Genomic DNA, 17,584 nt, shown 5'->3' on the forward strand with positions numbered 1-17,584 from the left:
GTGTAGACAGTGCATTCAGAAAGTATTCACAACCCATGTCCGTTACAGCCTTATTCTAACAATTGATTCAATTGCTTTTTCGCTCAATCTACACACAATACCCCATAATGACAAAACAAAAACTAAGGCTGTGTTCTTAGGGTCATTGTCCTGTTGGAAGGTGCCCCAGTCTGAGGTCCTGAGTGCTCTGGAGCAGGTATTCATCAAGGATCTCTCTGTACTTTGCTCTGTTCATCTTTGCTTCGATCCTGACTAGTCTCCCAGTCCCTGCCGCTGAAAAACATCCCCATAGTGTGAGGCTGCCACCACCATGCTTCACCGTAGGGATGGTGCCAGGTTTCCTCCAGATGTGACGCTTGGCATTCAGGCCAAAGAGTTCTATCTTGGTTTCATCAGACCAGAATTTTGTTTCTGAAAGTCCTTTAGGTGCCTTTTGGCAAACGCCACTAAGGAGTGGCTTATGTCTGGCCACTCTACCATAAAGGCCTGATTGGTGGACTGCTGCAGAGATGGTTATCCTTCTGGAAGGTTCTCCCATCACCACAGAGGAACTTTGGAGCTCTGTCAGAGTGACCATTTGGGTTCTTGGTCACCTCCCTGACCAAGACCCTTCTCTCCTGATTGCTCAGTTTGGCTGGGCAGCCAGTTATAGGAAGAGTCTTGGTGGTCCCATTCTTCTTCCATTTAAGAATGATGTAGGCCAATGTGTTCTTGCGGACCTTCAATGCTGCAGAATTTTGTTGGTACCCTTCCCCAGATCTGTGCCTCGACAAAATCCTGTCTCGGAGCTCATCGGACAATTCCTTCTACCCCCATGGCTTGGTTTTTGCTCTGACATGCACTGTCAACTGTGGGGCCTTACATAGGCAAGTGTGTGCCTTTCCAAATCATGTCCAATCAATTGAATTTAATCAAGGATGATCAATGGAAACAGGATGCACCTGAGCTCAATTTTGAGTCTCATAAAGGGTCTGAATTCTTATGTAAATAAAGTATTTCTGATTTTTAAATTAAAAAAATAATAATTTGCAAACATTTCTAAAACTCTGTTAACGCTTTGTCATTATGGGTTATTGTGTGTAGATTTGATGTGGGATAAAAAAAAATATATATATATGGACTTTTAGAATAAGGCTGTAATGTACCAAAATGTGGAAAAGTGAAGGGGTCTGAACTTGCCAAAGCATTGTTTATATAGCTTGTTCTCCATCTTCTTTTTAAATAGGGTGCCAGTTTATTTTCAGCACTTTTATTTCCATGACTGATCAAAACTTGTTTTTCTCATGGCTCTCTCTTGTTCCTCTGCAGCAGATATATGGTGAGAAATGTTTGGAACATTAATTCGCAATAAGGTCACAGTATCGAATCATAATACATATAGAATTGTGAGAATTGCAATACATATTGTATCGGCAGCAAAGTATCGTGATAATATCGTATCGAGAGGTCCCTGGCAATTCCCATCCCTAGTCATAGGCTGTATATAGCTGGAGTGTGGAACGGTATGGCTGGAAGAGCTATAGCGAATCAGTGTGTTCAACTGAAGTAAGTAACCATGCTGCAGAAGGTCAGTCATCCTTTATCTGCTGCCGTGAGGTCACCGACTACGGAATGTGAATGAGATGTCAAAGGCCAACAATTATCGCACACTGGTCTGACATCAGCTAGGTGATAAATGTTTCCCATTCCTGAGGCCCTCATATGCCTGGTTAACATTATTCTTGTCAGGCCTAGCTAGCAGTTAGCACACTAGGCGAGAAATCCCATTGGTACACATTAGCCAAATGTGCTACAATTCTGTTCATCATTACACTTGTGTAGTGAATGCAGACTAACTGATCCAACTGATTTTTTCACTTGACTTGACAAACATGTCTCTGAGTTGATGTCTGGTGTGTACTTTTTGACACTGAATTAAGAGCTAAGGCAGACCGTGGTAAGTTTGGCATGGCTATTAGCTTGTATGCAGTTGCCAGTGATGTATTAGGCCTTACGCACTACCCTCTGTAGCGCGCCTTACGGACGGTCAGATACCAAGGAGTTACCATACCAGGCGGTGATGCAACTGGTCAGAATGCTCTCGATGCTACAGCTGTAGAACTTTTTGAGGACCCATGCCAAATCTTTTCAGTCTCCTGAGGGGGAGAAGGTGTTATCGTGCCCTCTTCACAACTGTCTTGGTGTGTTTGGATCATGATAGTTCGTTGGTGATGTGGACACCAAGGAAATGAGAACTCTCGACCTGCTCGACTTCAGCCCCATCAATGTTAATGGGGGCCTGTTCGGCCTTCATTTTCCTATATTCCATGATCAGTTCCTTTGTCTTGCTCACATTGAGGGAGAGGTTGTTGTCCTGGCACCACACTCACTATAGGCTGTCTCATCGTTGTCAGTGATCTGTTGTGTCGTCAGAAAACTACATGATGGTGTTGGAGTTGTGCTTGGCCACGCAGTGGTGGGTGAACAGGGAGTACAGGAGGGGGCTGAGCTGTAGTCAATGAACAGCATTCTCACATAGTTGTTTCTTTTGTCCAGGTGGGAAAGGACAGTGTGGAGTGCGATTGAGATTGCGTCATCTGTGGATCTGTTGGGGCGGTATGTGAATTGGAGTGGGGCTAGGGTTTCCGGCATGATGGTGTTGATTTGAGCCATGACCAACCTTTCAAAGCACTTAATGGTTACCGACGTGAGTGCTACGGGGCGGTAATCATTTAGACAGATTACCTTCGCTTTCTTGGGCACAGGGACTATGGTGGTCTGCTTGAAACATGTAGGTATTACAGACTCAGACAGGGAGAGGTTGAAAATGTCAGTGAAGATACTTGCCAGCTGGTCTGTGCATGCTTTGAGTACACGTCCTGGTAATACGTCTGGGCCGGAGAGCGTGATCACACAGTCGCCCGGAACTGCTGGTGCTCTGGTGCTCTCATACCTGCTTCCGTGTTGCATGCCTCGAAGCGAGCATAAATGGCCACGTCTCGGTGAAACATAAGATATTACAGTTTTTAATGTCCCGTTGGGTAGGATAGTCTTAATCGTAGATCGTCCAGTTTTTTTATTCCAATGATTGCATGTTGGCCAATAATACGGAAGGTAGTGGTGGTTTGCCTACTTGTCAGCGAATTCTTGCAAGGCACTCCGCCCTCACCCTTTTTTTCCGTCTTTTCTTCACGCGGATGATGGGGATTTGGGCCTTGTCTCGACAAAGCAGTATATATAATTAGGTTAGGTGTAGACAAACTGTGAAATGCTTACGGGTCTTTTTCCAATGATGCAGAGTTTAAGATACATTTGTTTATATAATATAGACACAAACAATAAATACACAGTGAATAAGGAGTTACAATTAGAGTAAAAACAATGGCATTATACATGTTAAAACCGTTAAATGCGGACATGAGCATGTGTTCATATAATCTAGCTTTCTACTAAGTCCTAACAGTGATGTGCCCGTGTTAAATCTCTGTATATCTATGTTGTACTGACGTCAGTCTCTTGTGTTCAGGTTCCCGGGGCTTGGTTTGCTGTTGCTATCTATAGTGTACTGATGTTAGCCTCTGTGTTCAGGTGTGTGTTATACTCTGAGTATACTTAACATTAACATTAAGAACACCATGACATATACTGACCAGGTGAAAGCTATGATCCCTTATTGATGTCACTTGTTAAATCCACTTCAATGAGTGTAGATGAAGGGGAGGAGACAGGTTAAAGATTCATTTAAAGCCTTACACAATCCATGCCTCAATTGTTTTATGTGTGCCATTGAGGGTGAATGGGCAAGATAAGAACTGCAACGCTGCTGGGTTTTTCAGACTCAACAATGTTCTGTGTGTATCGAGAATGGTTACCACCACTCAAAGGACATCCAACCAACTTGACACAACTGTGGGAAGCATTAGAGTCAACATAGGCCAGCATCCCCGGGGAACACTTTCGACACCTTGTCGAGTCCATGCCCCCGACGAATTGAGGCTGTTAACAAGGCAACACTCCATCGTAACTCCTCCTCCACATTTACTGGATTGGTTGAACAGTGCTGAAGAGAACCTCCTCCTACAGTCTTCTCGTCAAGACCAGTATGTAGGGGATCTAGTTTCAGGCATTTATTTTACGCCTGCTACGTTAGGTTAGGGTTAGGTTAGGTTGGGCAGGGTAGTTAGTCAGTTGGGCAGGGTAGTTAGTCAGTGGGGTTTGTTGAAGTAGATTTTGTTGCATTAGAAATGAGAAGTGCAGTTTGTTTACACACCCAAAGCCACTTCCTTTGTCATGTGCTGTCGGTTGGAAGACAGAGGAGAAAGCTCGCAGTGAGATGCCCGTGTTCCTTTGCTGCCATGATCACGAGTAGATGTGCAACCAAATGCCTTTTGAATCAACGTCTTTGTTTTAGTTTATAAACCATCATTCAATTTGAAATAAACATGAGTCATACTTGAGTAGCTTGGATCAAACCAGAGTCATTCAAGTAGGGTCCTCTGGTATAGTTTTGCCAACATAGAGCTACAGATAACAAACTAATTGTATCTCTTTGGTTGCCAAAAGATGAGCCAGTCAGAATTCCAGGTGCCACGCCCAAGCCTCCACCCTCTCTTTGTCTGTCCTTTCATTCGCCGTCAGTCTGGTGTGTTGCCTAGTGCAAAAATATTTATCCAAAGAGAGGGCAGTGTGACTCGTTAGCCCACTTTCCGCCCCTGGGTGTCTGTGATCTCACTTTCCCCTCCCTACTTCCTCCCAACCCATCTGAGTGGGGACTTGTTCCAATACTTCACAGATGCATCCTTCCTTTCCTTCCTTCCTTTGAGGTTCATTACTGAGTATTACTTACTGGTGAAAACAGCAGGCCGCAACCATTATTTCACATATCTAATCACGTACAGTACAAATCAGTGATTGCCTCAAACCCAGCTCGCTAAGGCCCTTAGCTGGGTTTTGACAAGGCAAGCATTTCGCTACACTCTCATTAACATCTGCTAACTATGTGTATGTGACCAATAAAATTTGATTCGATGTTCACTCTGACAACATTACTTAATCTATGCACTCTTAAAAAAAAAGGTGCTATCTAGAATCTAAAAGGGGTCTGCGGCCATCCCCATTGAATAACCCTTTTTGGTTCCGGGTAGAACTATTTTGGGTTCCACGTAGAACCCTCTGTTGAAAGGGTTCTATATGGAACTCAAAAGGGTTCTAACTGTGTGCAATGTTAGTTACCCTCACCGCTTCAGTCACAATGTGTACATCCCACATACACCAAACAGTAGGGATATGGGATGTGCTTGGTTACGTAATATCAGGAGAAAAGCTGTATAGAGGTCTTTGGACAAACTGTTTTGATTTTATTATATAATGCTATCAGTCCACTGACACGTGGGGTGTCAGTCTTGTCATATCATTTCCCCTTCTCTCTCTCTCTTTCTCTTTCTCTTTCTCCTCTCTCTTCTCTCCTCTTTTCTCTCTCTCTCTCTCTCTCTCTCTCTTTCTCTTTCTCTTTCTCCTCTCTCTTCTCTCCTCTTTTCTCTCTCTCTCTTTCTCTTTCTCCTCTCTCTTCTCTCTTCTCTCTTCTCTTTTCTCTCTCTCTCTCTCTCTTCTCTCTTCTCTCTCTCTCTCGGAAATGTATTGTCGACTCCTGTGGTCTTGAATATATAACTGAAAATTGATATCATTAAGAACTACAACTTATATTATAATAACACACGGTTAAAATCCATTACAATTCAATCACCTTTTGACAGCACCCCTTTTTGATTTGAACAACACTTTAAATACATATTTGCCCGTTTTTAGAAGGGTTCAGAAAGTGACCTTTTGGACCTGAATACCAAAACATTCAAGAAATAAAGGTGTTCAGAGTTGACAGCACCACATCAAAGTTGCATACCATGAAACATACATGTCTTCATCACTGGAAAAGTAAAAAGCTTACAAACAGTATTGTTAAACTATTTTATCCTTTCTTGTAATACATTTTTTATTTTCTATTGTAATTTTTTTTCTCCCTTAAACGTAATTTATCAACAAAAAAATGCATAAACTCTTGATTATTTTCATATTTGCATATGTTATAGCTTAGACCCTAGTTTACATCATCTGAGGTGTTTGTTGTGCTCGCCATCGGTTGAAACACAATATGCTCTTGAATATAGCATGGGTGTCCATGTTTTGGCTGATAAATGTACTAAAATGGGAATACAATTGAAATGTAGACATTCAAATGGTACCACAAACATGGTTAGAGGTCCACACATCAGAGAATGTTGACTTATCTGTTGTTTTAAACTATACGGTCAATCCTCCATAGGAAACCTATTGAAATCATAGATAATAGAATAAACATGACCATTTAAGTTCACATTCGACGGTGGGTGGACGAGCGAGGTTTAGACAAAGATGGCCGTCATTTCAAATTTAGTTTAAAGCAGCAATATTTAACTTTTTGGGAAACCTGACCAAATTCACATAGAAATGTGAGTTATAGATCTGTCATTCTCATAGAAAGCAAGTCTAAGATGCGGTAGATCTGTTCTATGTGCACTATTTCCATGCTTCTGTGCTTAAGTTAAACAATTTTATATTTTACTTTCGGTTTTGAAAATACAATATTTTGGGCTATGGAAAACATATTTTACAGTGGTTTAGATGGTACAATGACTCTACACAATGATTGCTTGTTTTGTCACATAAACTGAAATTAGACAAACTATTAGAATTATAGCAAACATATTGCCTATTGCACCTTTTAAATGCCAGTGTTGACCAGCTATATTGCTGTGGTCTGAAGGGATAGGTCCATTCTATTAATGATATTTCTATGATTGAAATTACACCTACCTTTATGAGGAAATTGTACAGACATTTGAGCAGCATGGAATGTTTTGATTTGCTGTGGTTAATTTCAAGTTAAGATTATGCTTAATTGCGTCAGTGATTCTGACAAGGATTAAGTCTGTGTGTCCTACTATAAGTGATACTCCTCCATTCATTTTATGTTTTTTTAACTCTCTCCCTCTTTCTCTCTCTCTCTCTCCCCAGTCGCAGCCCAGACAATATTCATCCACTTCAGTGGCCCAGGTTGCCGTGAATCCAGCACAATTTGAGGTACCATTACTACACACTCCTTAACTCCTTAACCTATCTTCTCTCATTCTCTCTCACCATGCCCCTCTCTCTTTCTCCCCCTCTCTCACACACACACACACACACACACACACACACACACACACACACACACACACACACACACACACCTCTTCTTCCTCTGCCCAGCCTTCACCTTCTTTTCTTTGGGATAGGTCCCAGTTTCTGATCTGGCTTCCAGTGTATTTGACCCCTTCTTTGGGCGATGCTTGGTATTGTTAATATATTTCCTGTTGCGACAGAGTAGCGGCTGCTCAGTGTGTCCCAGTCTGTGTTATTACCATAACACCATAAAGGACAGGGGAAACAAAAAGCAAGATCACATAGAAAAACAACACTCCCCTCTTCCTCCCATTCAGGCAAAGAGTTGGTCACACCCAAATGTTCAGGGAGTGGAACAATGGCTTTAGAATTAGATATGTGTTATTATATGTGTTATAATGTGTTATTATGTTATTATGTTATTATGTTATTCAGCTCATTTTGATTTTGCAATTGCTTCCAACTAGAATGTTTGAAACATATCCTGAATTATTCTATACATTTCCAATAGGCTTGGTATTTTGTGTTTATTTTGTGCTTGGCTTTATTGAGGGAAAACGCAGCGCTTGCAACACGTTTTTAAATTCTTGACTCTGTATAGGTGATGACCTCCAGACATAATTCCACACCAGTGTTGTTATGTTGTCACCCATTCAGGAAATGGGCTGTTAAAATAGGTTGTTATGGAGAAGGGGGGGGGGGCAGTATTTCTAGTTCTGGGGGGTAGTAGCGATGTACTTGGCCAGCCGCAACACAACAGTCAGTGTCTTCCCTACTAATGTCAGTGCAAAAGCTCTATGCTAAACAGTAGCACTCTTTTAGTTGCTTTCTCTCCAGAAAAGAGAGAGCTTAACTACAGAGAACACCTATAGTCAGCACACATTGCACAGCACTGTCTTTAACTGGTCTCCAGCCCAATATTTATAGGGAACTACAGATTGGACAAACTTCCTTTGGCTGAATGTCGGTTTTTGTTGTTGTGGGTTTGGGCTGGCAGTGGGGGAACTGAAAGTAGTTTTTTTTGTAAATGGGTTTTAATCAACATGCAAAACACAAAGTTTATAACCTTGGTTAAGGTAGGTCACTGACCACTCAGGATAAAGGAATTACCAAACTGGTTTCCCTAGAGAAGATGTATCAGTTCCCTGAATCTCTTTCCTGAATCTATTCCAAAAGTCCTCTCTCCTATGCCCAAACAATTCCATGGTGACAGCACAGGGCATAGATGCCAACCCGAGGTGGCGTATTCACGTGTCCCCCAACTCCATGACAACACAACATAAAATGTCACCTGTTCTGGTATCTGACGTAAAACCCAGGAAGAGTGAAAATGCCTTTGCCTTGTGAAGATGTGACAGACAGTTTGCCACTTAGGAAAGCTACTAATGTTTCACTTGTATCATATGCATGCACTGCATACCTATGTAGAGATGTATGCATACGCACACGGTTATGTACATACTCTGCCGTATCGCCGTCATTTTTACTTGTCAGTCATTTTGTTCGTTTGCTGAGGGGAAAGCATCACTAGGCACGGAATTTTATATAGATAAGCAATTGGATAAGGCAAGCTGAAAATAATCAAATGTTACCGAGCCAATCACAATCCTTGTTGCATTGCAGAGTGCATCTGCCTCCTCGACCATGGCTACGAAGCCAAGGGCGGAGTCCGTGACAATGGGTGGAACCACAGGAAGTGGTGTCGCAGCGGGAGGAAGTCCTACGACAGCCGGGACAAAGCAGAGTGGAGCGGCCAAAGTGAAGATGCCAGAGGTAGACTGGAGATTCTTGTGGGACAATCATGGTTTATTCTGACATCTTTCACTCTCTTCCCAAATGCGTTCCCATGGGCATAGTGTACACTCTGTTAAATGGAATCTCACTCTTTACCATTGCCTCCTTCACAGCTTGGCCTAGGGTGTGTTCCGATCTGCTTACGTCACTATTCACAATGACCCCTATGAGCTTATTGATTGACTGTGCTTTTTTTACATGCTGGAGTACGGGATTAGGACCCTTCACTGTCCATTGGTGATGTGCATAACATGTTGCTGGCTGGTTTTCTGAACCACGTTTCCATAATGTGTTCTACGCCTGCTTCTTGGTTTGTAGACGACACTTGTCTCTCCAAACGCTGCTGGAGCAGGTGCTACTGTTATTGACATACCAACACCTGGGACCAGAGGCAGTCCTAAAGACACCCCAAAGGTAATGCCAAACACCCCTCAACTAAATATAGTAATGGTCTCATCCTCTGGCCCTGGACCTCTTAATGGCCTGAATGACTGCTGGGTTTCAGATTCCAGGTCGATGTTGCCCGTAGGCACAGATCTAGGATCAGCTTACCCTCTCTAAATGCCTAACTTAACCAATTTGGGAAGGGAATACCAAACTGACCGTAGTTTAGTGTCTAGGGACAACTTTAGCCTACTTTAGATTTTAATATCCCCTGTACCTCATACTCACTGGAGCCCCATTCACCTTTACATATTTGAATTTAAAGGGTGCCAATATATTGAATCCGCTCTGTTTGTGTTGTAGCCATTGACTTTTAACTCATTCCTCTTAAATATAGACTGCACCCATGCACCCTGCCAAAGCTACACCTCCTGCCCCTGGGGGAGTAAACATTGTCGGAGTGTCGGCGACACCGTGGAGAGCTGACGTACCGAAGCTCCAAGAGTCCCCGAAACAGGCAGCTAAGGTAGATGGCAGACTGTCGATGAGTGTGGGGCGAGGCCGCTTTCTTCTCAATCTTTTATTCTTTGCCCGGCCTGGCTCTCTTTTTAAACTCACTCCCCTTTTCAACACTCTCTTCCTGGGTCACTATTCCACGTCTTCTTCGTCATTAATCTCTCCCCGTGACCTTGAGGTTTAAGTCACTCTCTTTATCTTCATATTCTTCCACGCCTTTTATATAGTATCCGTTCTCCGTTTTTTTCTCTCCGGCGATATCCTTCAAAACATATCTCTGCTTTTGGACTTCCTTACTTCTGGCCCTCGGGTGTCTGACTGGGAATTGAACGGACACTTCTGCTCTAATGCGACTGAGTCTTATCAGCATGTCCATACTTGTGTTACGCTCAACACGTCAAGACAAACGGTGTCTGACACGTCACCACAGAGAAGGCACAATGGTATTTCCACCTTTTTTAACTTTTTCTTCTGGTTGCATTGCACCACATCTTGTATTGCTTCTGGCTTTGTTTACCTGGTTTACGTTGATTGGGGGGACCTGTTGTTATATTTCTGTTTTCGCTGTACCCTCTTTGATGCCTTACAGGGGTGCTTACTGCCGTCCTAATACTTTTCTTAACGGTGATGGCAAATGACATTCTGATTAGGCACTTATCTTATCATGGTGCCTTTGTCATTATCCTTATGGGCGATAAGCTGTTAAGCTGTTAACTATCGTCCTATCACTCTACTAAACTTTCAGTCTAAGGCTATGCGCAGCTCTCTGAGCTCTGCTCTGCACCTCGTCTAATGGCGTGAACCATATGCCTTTTTATAGAGTGTGCCCACCACATCAAGCAAAGCTGACATGGCTAAAAAGGATCTTGCTAAGTTGCCCCAGGCTGTTTCTGCAGGCGGTGCCGCGGCTGGAGGCCCCTCTCAGAAAGGTCCAGAGACCAAGGTAGATTCCGGATTACTGTTCGATATTAACTGCGCCATAGTAGAAGAAGACTCTTGGGGGTGGGGCTATCCCTGGTGTTAGGGGGTTATCATTGATCACTTCCTGTGTCCTTGTCATTCTTTCTCTGTTTTCACACAATGTAGCCGTGAATTAAAGCAGTGGAAGCGGTGAGGAATGTTTACTGTACCATTCTATATTTTATTTGACGACAGGAAAAAGAGAGTGCTTTTGCTCCTGCGTAAGTATTACCTTTGTGGGTTTGATTGAATTGAGTCCACAGCCACCCAGAAGCTCAGTTGGGCATAGGAGCTGAGCAGTGTCACAGATAGTAACCCAGTGTTGTATTCACTAACCTCTCCTGCTCTGGGTTGCAGGTACAGGTGGAAGTAGGTCCCCCAGCAGCCAAGACAGCCAAAGAGGTAAATCATTGATCTATCTTTTCTCTCTGTGAGTTTTATATTGCACCCAAAAAATAATGAATGGCATGGCATGGAATTTGCGTTGCTTGTGTTTGAGTTGTCGTGTCATGTGTAGGAGCTTGCTGCGGACCCCTTTGATGCCCTGGCTAATTTCCTGCCCTCGGCAGAGCCTCTCGCCCCTGCAGCCCCCGTATACACCGGGCCAGAGGTTATAGAGGTACAGCACCCTCACATAGTGTGTGTGTGTGTGTGTGTGTGTTTGCGCATGGTGCGAGTTGGATAAATGTATGTGTGTGTCCACCCAGTCACCAAATGTAACAATGTGTGTTATTGCATGTGTCACACAGCATGGCTTGACCCATCAGGAGGGAGTGATATGTGGGGGGAACAACTGCCCACTGCCCCCAGGATACCGATTTGAGGACATGGTCAGTCCCTAACTCTTAATCCCCCTTCTCCTCAAGTCTCCTTCCTCTTGCTCCTCCTCCTCGTCGTCGTCATCATCACTTATGTTGCTGTTAGAGAGCTTTACGTTTGTGTGTCTTTAGCGTTGCGCTACAGTACTGACTTTGACATTACACACTTGACTGGAACTCTTGGTCATCAGGTCTCTTAGCCCTTAGCCTATCCCTGGACACTTGACTGGAACTCTTGGTCATCAGGTCTCTTAGCCCTTAGCCTATCCCTGGACACTTGACTGGAACTCTTGGTCATCAGGTCTCTTAGCCCTTAGCCTATCCCTGGACACTTGACTGGAACTCTTGGTCATCAGGTCTCTTAGCCCTTAGCCTATCCCTGGACACTTGACTGGAACTCTTGGTCATCAGGTCTCTTAGCCCTTAGCCTATCCCTGGACACTTGACTGGAACTCTTGGTCATCAGGTCTCTTAGCCCTTAGCCTATCCCTGGACACTTGACTTGATAGGTGTAAGCAATAGGGCCAAAGGTCCACCAAGCTGATCAGAGACCAAGATGGAGCTACTACCATATCAATGCAATTCTTTCAGATCTACGTGATGTGCCCTAGAGGGTCAGAGCCAGGGTTTGTTTCTGGACCAGGTGGGGAAAAGCCTGTGTGCCGTTACCGCCCTTGAATAACCTTTTTGTCTTTATTTTCTGAACATGATCAGAGTTGATTTAAATGTAGGCGTACTCAACTATGTAATTAATGAACTTCTGATTTCTTTTCATTTTCGTAGGCCCCAGTTGCAGATGTCAAGCCAAAGGATGACCCGGTAAGTCATTGTATTTACTACCAGGCCATGCACTGTATGCTGTGGCGAAAACACAGAGATATTGACTCCCCCCCCCCCCCCCCCCCCTCCTCCTTTCCTCTTTCTCTCTGCCTCTCTCTCTCAATCTTTCTCACATACACACACGGACTCACGCACACACACTTCATGAACAAAATAAACCATAGGCCTGATTCCCCGGTCTCTTCTGACAGTGTTGGATACCTCTACAGTGTGGAATGTTGCATTGCACTGAGGGGTGTTGGCTTTGCAAACAACAGTAGAGCCATCTCAACCAGTCGGTTCTAGTTCTGCCACACCCTTTTGTGCACACACACTACAAGAGGATACATTGTCAACACGCAATCACTCATTACTCCACGCCTATTCACCCATACACAGACCCCACATTTGTGTAGGAAGTGACGTGTCACATTTTCTGGACTATCCAGATAAATTTGCTCTTCCTCTGAGCGACCCAGCCCAGCCTGGGAGACAGCATATGAACGGTGACGGTCTAGTGAATCCAGCCGTTGTGGTTTCCTCTCACTGTGATATTTTCTGCCGGATTTAAAGCTCTCAACATGAAAAAATACAAAATAATTTCATAGAATTGAAACAATGCTTAAAGCTGAAGTTGGAATGAGTCTGCACACATTTGAATGGTGTCGCTCAGTGGACGTTTAATAGAACATTCTCTGTCGGCAGTTAAATGAAATAGTGCTAATATTAAGTATGATCATATTTATTTTACAGTTATAAGAAATGTGAAAGTTGTTTAGAATTTGATTGTTACTATATTTAGAAAGCATTTTAGTAATTTTAAGCCATATTGCCCCACTTTGTTTTCAATAAAAAGAATATCGTTTGGTTATGTCTGTTTTGGCGGAAATCAAAATGTTGCCCTATTATTCAATTAAGTGCCAAATAAAGTAACAGGGTTGACCGTAACAGGGTTGACAATTTCATCTTAAATCAGCCATAAATTGTGACAGGGGAAATGGAAGTTTGTTGTGTGCAATGGGGAGTGGCAATTAAATGCAAGCTTTACAAAAACGTTGAAATTGTTAAATAAAAATGTGCCTGTCTAAGTTTTGACGTGTTACACCAGAACATGGCCAAAAACAGTAGAAACCGCTCACCTGCTTTTACTCTATGATTTGACTAGATGTTCAATGTTTCTTTTGGGGGAAAAAAATATTTAAAAAGGTATAGTTTCACCATATTAAATCAAGAGTTCAGTACACATAACAGGGTTGACCTTAAAATGAGGGACAGATGTAAATGAATCACTAATCACATGACATAAATAATAATCTTCAGAAATGTGTGTGTGTATAGGTGGCAGGGAAGTCAGGCGCAGGAGAGTCAAACGGAGTGTAAAATGGAGTCTTTTAATGAATGTCCACGTAACAAGCTCCATAACACTAATAAGAACAGAATATAAACAAACATGGGTACGAGGACCCCTCGCGCACCTATACAATAAACACAACACTGACAATAAACTATCTCTGACAAAGACATGAGCGGAAACAGAGGGTTAAATACACAACAGGTAATGAATGGGATTGAAAACAGGTGTGTGGGAAGACCAGACAAAACCATTGGAAAATGGATCAATGATGGCTAGAAGACCGGTGACGTCGACCGCCGAGCACTGCCCGAACAAGGAGAAGCAACGACTTCGGTAGAAGTCGTGACAAAATGACTTTGTCAAAGCAACAAATTAACTAGGGCTGTACGATGATGGTGAAACTTGGCGAAATTTTGTTGTTAAATGGGTTAAAATACACTGGGTTGGCGTAGGGACATGTCAAAATGCAGAATTTTGCCACTTTGATTTCTTCAGATTTATTTAATTCATGTTGTCTATAAAAGGGCACTTAATTTAATATAACAGGCATTTCAAATTCAATATTGGTGCACTATTTTTACTTTAAATATTTAAAGGGACGCAAAAGAAACCCATTTCGTGGAACGACCCATACACACGCACTTATTCACCCTCTGTCCCAACTTTGGGCCACACCTTATCTTGCACTGTAGTTCTCTCTGTTGTATACCTCTGCTTCTAAGAAATTCTTTGGATACGAGGCAAACTCTTTTACCGATCAAGTATTTGGCCAAAGTGAGTTGTCTAAAATTGGCCATTGGTTATGTGTTGTTTTTTTAAAATGATAATACAACTGATGCTAAGTAAAGGGATTCTTTGCCAAGTGCTTGGTTGCGAGTAAGATCCTAGGGAATGTAATGGGTGTGTCAGTACTTTTCCTTCTGGTCTGCTACAGTGTGGTCTGGTCTACATTATTCTGCCCTCTTTCAATGGTTGGAGTTAGTCTAAAGCGCCATCTAGTGACAGATTATGAAAACACAACTTTTACTGTAATCCTTTGTGTATAACTATGCTTTGTTTGCTTGTATCAGAAACCCATGAGCACAGATGAAGCTCTGGACTCCCTCTCCTTTGGGTTCACGACCTCTACTGCTCCCATCCCTCAGAAACAGGAGAAGGTGAGACTTCACTATTTCCAGGTTATAATCACTTATGGGTCATGTTCCCTGAAACATACATTGGGTAACAGGATCGTTATTAGTCCCATAGTCTTTCGGTTGAGACAGCGGCCCCGACTCTTCATGTTTAACATATGATAGTGATACAATTTCATCTATTAACAGAAAGTGGAGGACTTGGCTGCCATTGATGCTTTGTCTGCAGGCTTCTCCAACTTCGCTCCCCCTCCACCCGCTCCCGTCAAGGTAACTGAAGAGCGCTGATATTTCACTCGACTCCTCCATTGTAAAACTGTATTCTAAAAGAAATTAGCGTGACATGGTAAACTCTTATGAAAAGCCATGTCAGGGAATGTCAATTGACATAACATGGTCATAATGACACCTGGCAACATTTTGGCTAGCTTGTCGGACTGCCTACTTTCTAGCCACCTACTGGTTACTATGTCATGGTTCTATGTCATGGATGAATAGCCTGCCCTGCATACTGTTGCAAACAACATGACAGTGTCATGTCATTTTGACGCACCAATGTCGGCTGTAATAGCTTATGACAACTGTTATGTCATGTAAAGATACGCTGCTGTGAAGACCGCTTTATAGTGAAGGGTTCAAGTGAGCTTTTTACCAAAGGGTTTCCCCATCTTCCTCTCAACTAGAACCCAAGCAACAGTATTCAACGGACTCAAATAATCTCTCTCCTCCATTCCAGAAAGCTGAGTTTATGTCTCCCGTTGTGACCAAGTCTGCTGCTCCCCCCGCGGACAAGAAAGCTAAGGTGGAAAAGGTAAGTAACCCCAAAGAAAGCAAGTCCTACGTCATGACCACACATTAATACGCCATGCGTAACAATGTCACGAGCACTACATAAACACTGACAAACACTTATGTCCACTGTTATATTGGGTTGTCCATCATTGCAGCTCAGCCAAAGGACTCAAATAATATCTCTCCTCCATTCCAGAAAGCTGAGTTTAAGTCTCCCGTTGTGACCAAGTCTGCTGCTCCCCCCGCGGACAAGAAAGCTAAGGTGGAAAAGGTAAGTAACCCCAAAGAAAGCAAGTCCTACGGCATGACCACACATTAATACGCCATGCGCAACAATGTCATCAGCACTACATAAACATTGACAAACACTTATTTCCAATGTTATATTGGGTTGTCCATCATTGCAGCTCAGCCTGTCATGCTTTGAGGCGGGTTGGGTTCTGTACTGTGTCGGCAGCAAAAAATATTTCCATGCAAAATATGTATTCCATGTAACACTTCTGTCGGGTGATGAAGCTGTTATCTATTGACGTTTGTTGCGTTTCAGTTGGCTGACTCCCCAATGGACACCAAGCCTAAGACAGATGAGGTTTGTCATAGGAGGGATACAGTTTCTATCTAACCAATGAAATACTGTTACTGTTGTACTATGTATCATCCTGTGTGCTTGTTGATCATTCAATCTAACCCCTTGTGTGTCCCCCTTTCTCTGTCTGTCTGTCCTTTCTTTCTTCATGTCCCTCTCTGTCCCTCTGTCTGTGTCTCTCCAGGGTATGTCCCTGGATGCTCTCAATGCTCTGGGAGACACGCTGGCTGCTCCAGAACCAGCGCCCGAACCTCCCAAGATCAGACCTGAGGACATTGTCACGGTACACTTGACTTGTATTCCGCCTGTGCTACATTTGTGTGTGCGAGTGCGTACGCGTGTGTAAAACGTTTTGGTGCACATTTCCGTTCTGCAGGAGGGCAAACTGACATCGGAGGCGGGTGTGTTTGTGGGTGAGAGGGACGACACTATCCCACCAGAGTACAGGTTCACCAAGGACAAAGTCAAAGACCTGCCTCCTCCCAAGAAAGAGGTGAGCCTCATGTCCCACACCTATAGTAAATACCAGTGGCGACCTCCAAAGGGATCTGATGTTATAGTATACTGAGATTTGAGTCACAGTACTCATACTTCTCCCCTCTGTACTCTGTTTTCTCTCTCTCTCTCATTCTCCAGCCTTCCATGGACTCTGGCGAGGCTCTGGACATCCTGTCAGGTGACTTCATGTCTTCCTCTGTGGCTCCATCTGTCCAGGCTCCTGTCCTCTGCCCCCCAGCTCCTCCCAAACAGGTGAACAGCACCCTCTATCATTGGTCGTTCACTTATCAAACCATCCACTAATTGGTCAACTCTGTTTTGAATCGATTTACCCCTCCAATAGTTTCATTTTCTATGGGTCTATTGGTAATCGTCTAAGTGAAAGTCACTCCAGTGCCATTACTTTAGGGCTATCATAATATGGCATGTGAGTAAAAATCAATAACAGCCATTTTGTCAATCTTATGACAGCCTTAGGAAGGCATTATAAGCTGTAAGTATGTGAGTCTCTCTCCCAGGCCAAAATAGATGATTTATCAGCCCTGGATGCCTTGGCTGGAGACTTTGTGGCCCCTACTAAGGCCTCCGCTGTCCAGGCCCCCGTGGTGCCTCACTTCGACAACCCCCCACAGGTAAACTCACAGGTGTTTTGTATATGTTTAGTTATGTTGTGTGTTCATTGTATTCAAATCATATTGTTTGTTTGTGTATGTGTGTGTACAAGTGCTTGTGTAGGTGTGTGTGTACCTTGTGT

The 17,584-nt window shown here is 43.3% G+C and overlaps 1 protein-coding gene across 23 annotated transcripts in view; it reads left to right on the forward strand.

The window, feature by feature from the left end:
- The window catches only part of LOC115142755 (calpastatin), a 72,108-nt gene that overhangs the window by 49,125 nt on the left and 5,399 nt on the right, over positions 1 to 17,584 (forward strand). For 10 of the 23 annotated variants that reach the window (XM_029682447.2, XM_029682438.2, XM_029682442.2 and 7 more), the window contains 18 exons: positions 7,030 to 7,095; positions 8,800 to 8,949; positions 9,289 to 9,384; positions 9,752 to 9,880; positions 10,691 to 10,813; positions 11,188 to 11,232; positions 11,348 to 11,449; positions 11,580 to 11,660; positions 12,432 to 12,467; positions 14,892 to 14,978; positions 15,144 to 15,224; positions 15,691 to 15,765; positions 15,943 to 16,017; positions 16,294 to 16,335; positions 16,517 to 16,615; positions 16,709 to 16,825; positions 16,969 to 17,082; positions 17,349 to 17,462. In XM_029682447.2, the coding sequence (XP_029538307.1) occupies positions 7,030 to 7,095; positions 8,800 to 8,949; positions 9,289 to 9,384; positions 9,752 to 9,880; positions 10,691 to 10,813; positions 11,188 to 11,232; positions 11,348 to 11,449; positions 11,580 to 11,660; positions 12,432 to 12,467; positions 14,892 to 14,978; positions 15,144 to 15,224; positions 15,691 to 15,765; positions 15,943 to 16,017; positions 16,294 to 16,335; positions 16,517 to 16,615; positions 16,709 to 16,825; positions 16,969 to 17,082; positions 17,349 to 17,462 (1,632 nt within the window). The remainder of the gene's footprint in view (positions 1 to 7,029; positions 7,096 to 8,799; positions 8,950 to 9,288; positions 9,385 to 9,751; positions 9,881 to 10,690; positions 10,814 to 11,187; positions 11,233 to 11,347; positions 11,450 to 11,579; positions 11,661 to 12,431; positions 12,468 to 14,891; positions 14,979 to 15,143; positions 15,225 to 15,690; positions 15,766 to 15,942; positions 16,018 to 16,293; positions 16,336 to 16,516; positions 16,616 to 16,708; positions 16,826 to 16,968; positions 17,083 to 17,348; positions 17,463 to 17,584) is intronic. The other 13 variants (XM_029682457.2, XM_029682459.2, XM_029682461.2 and 10 more) reach the window with 10 other exon arrangements.

Source organism: Oncorhynchus nerka, linkage group LG15 (genome assembly GCF_034236695.1).
Source record: "Oncorhynchus nerka isolate Pitt River linkage group LG15, Oner_Uvic_2.0, whole genome shotgun sequence".
NCBI classification, from domain to species: domain Eukaryota; kingdom Metazoa; phylum Chordata; class Actinopteri; order Salmoniformes; family Salmonidae; genus Oncorhynchus; species Oncorhynchus nerka.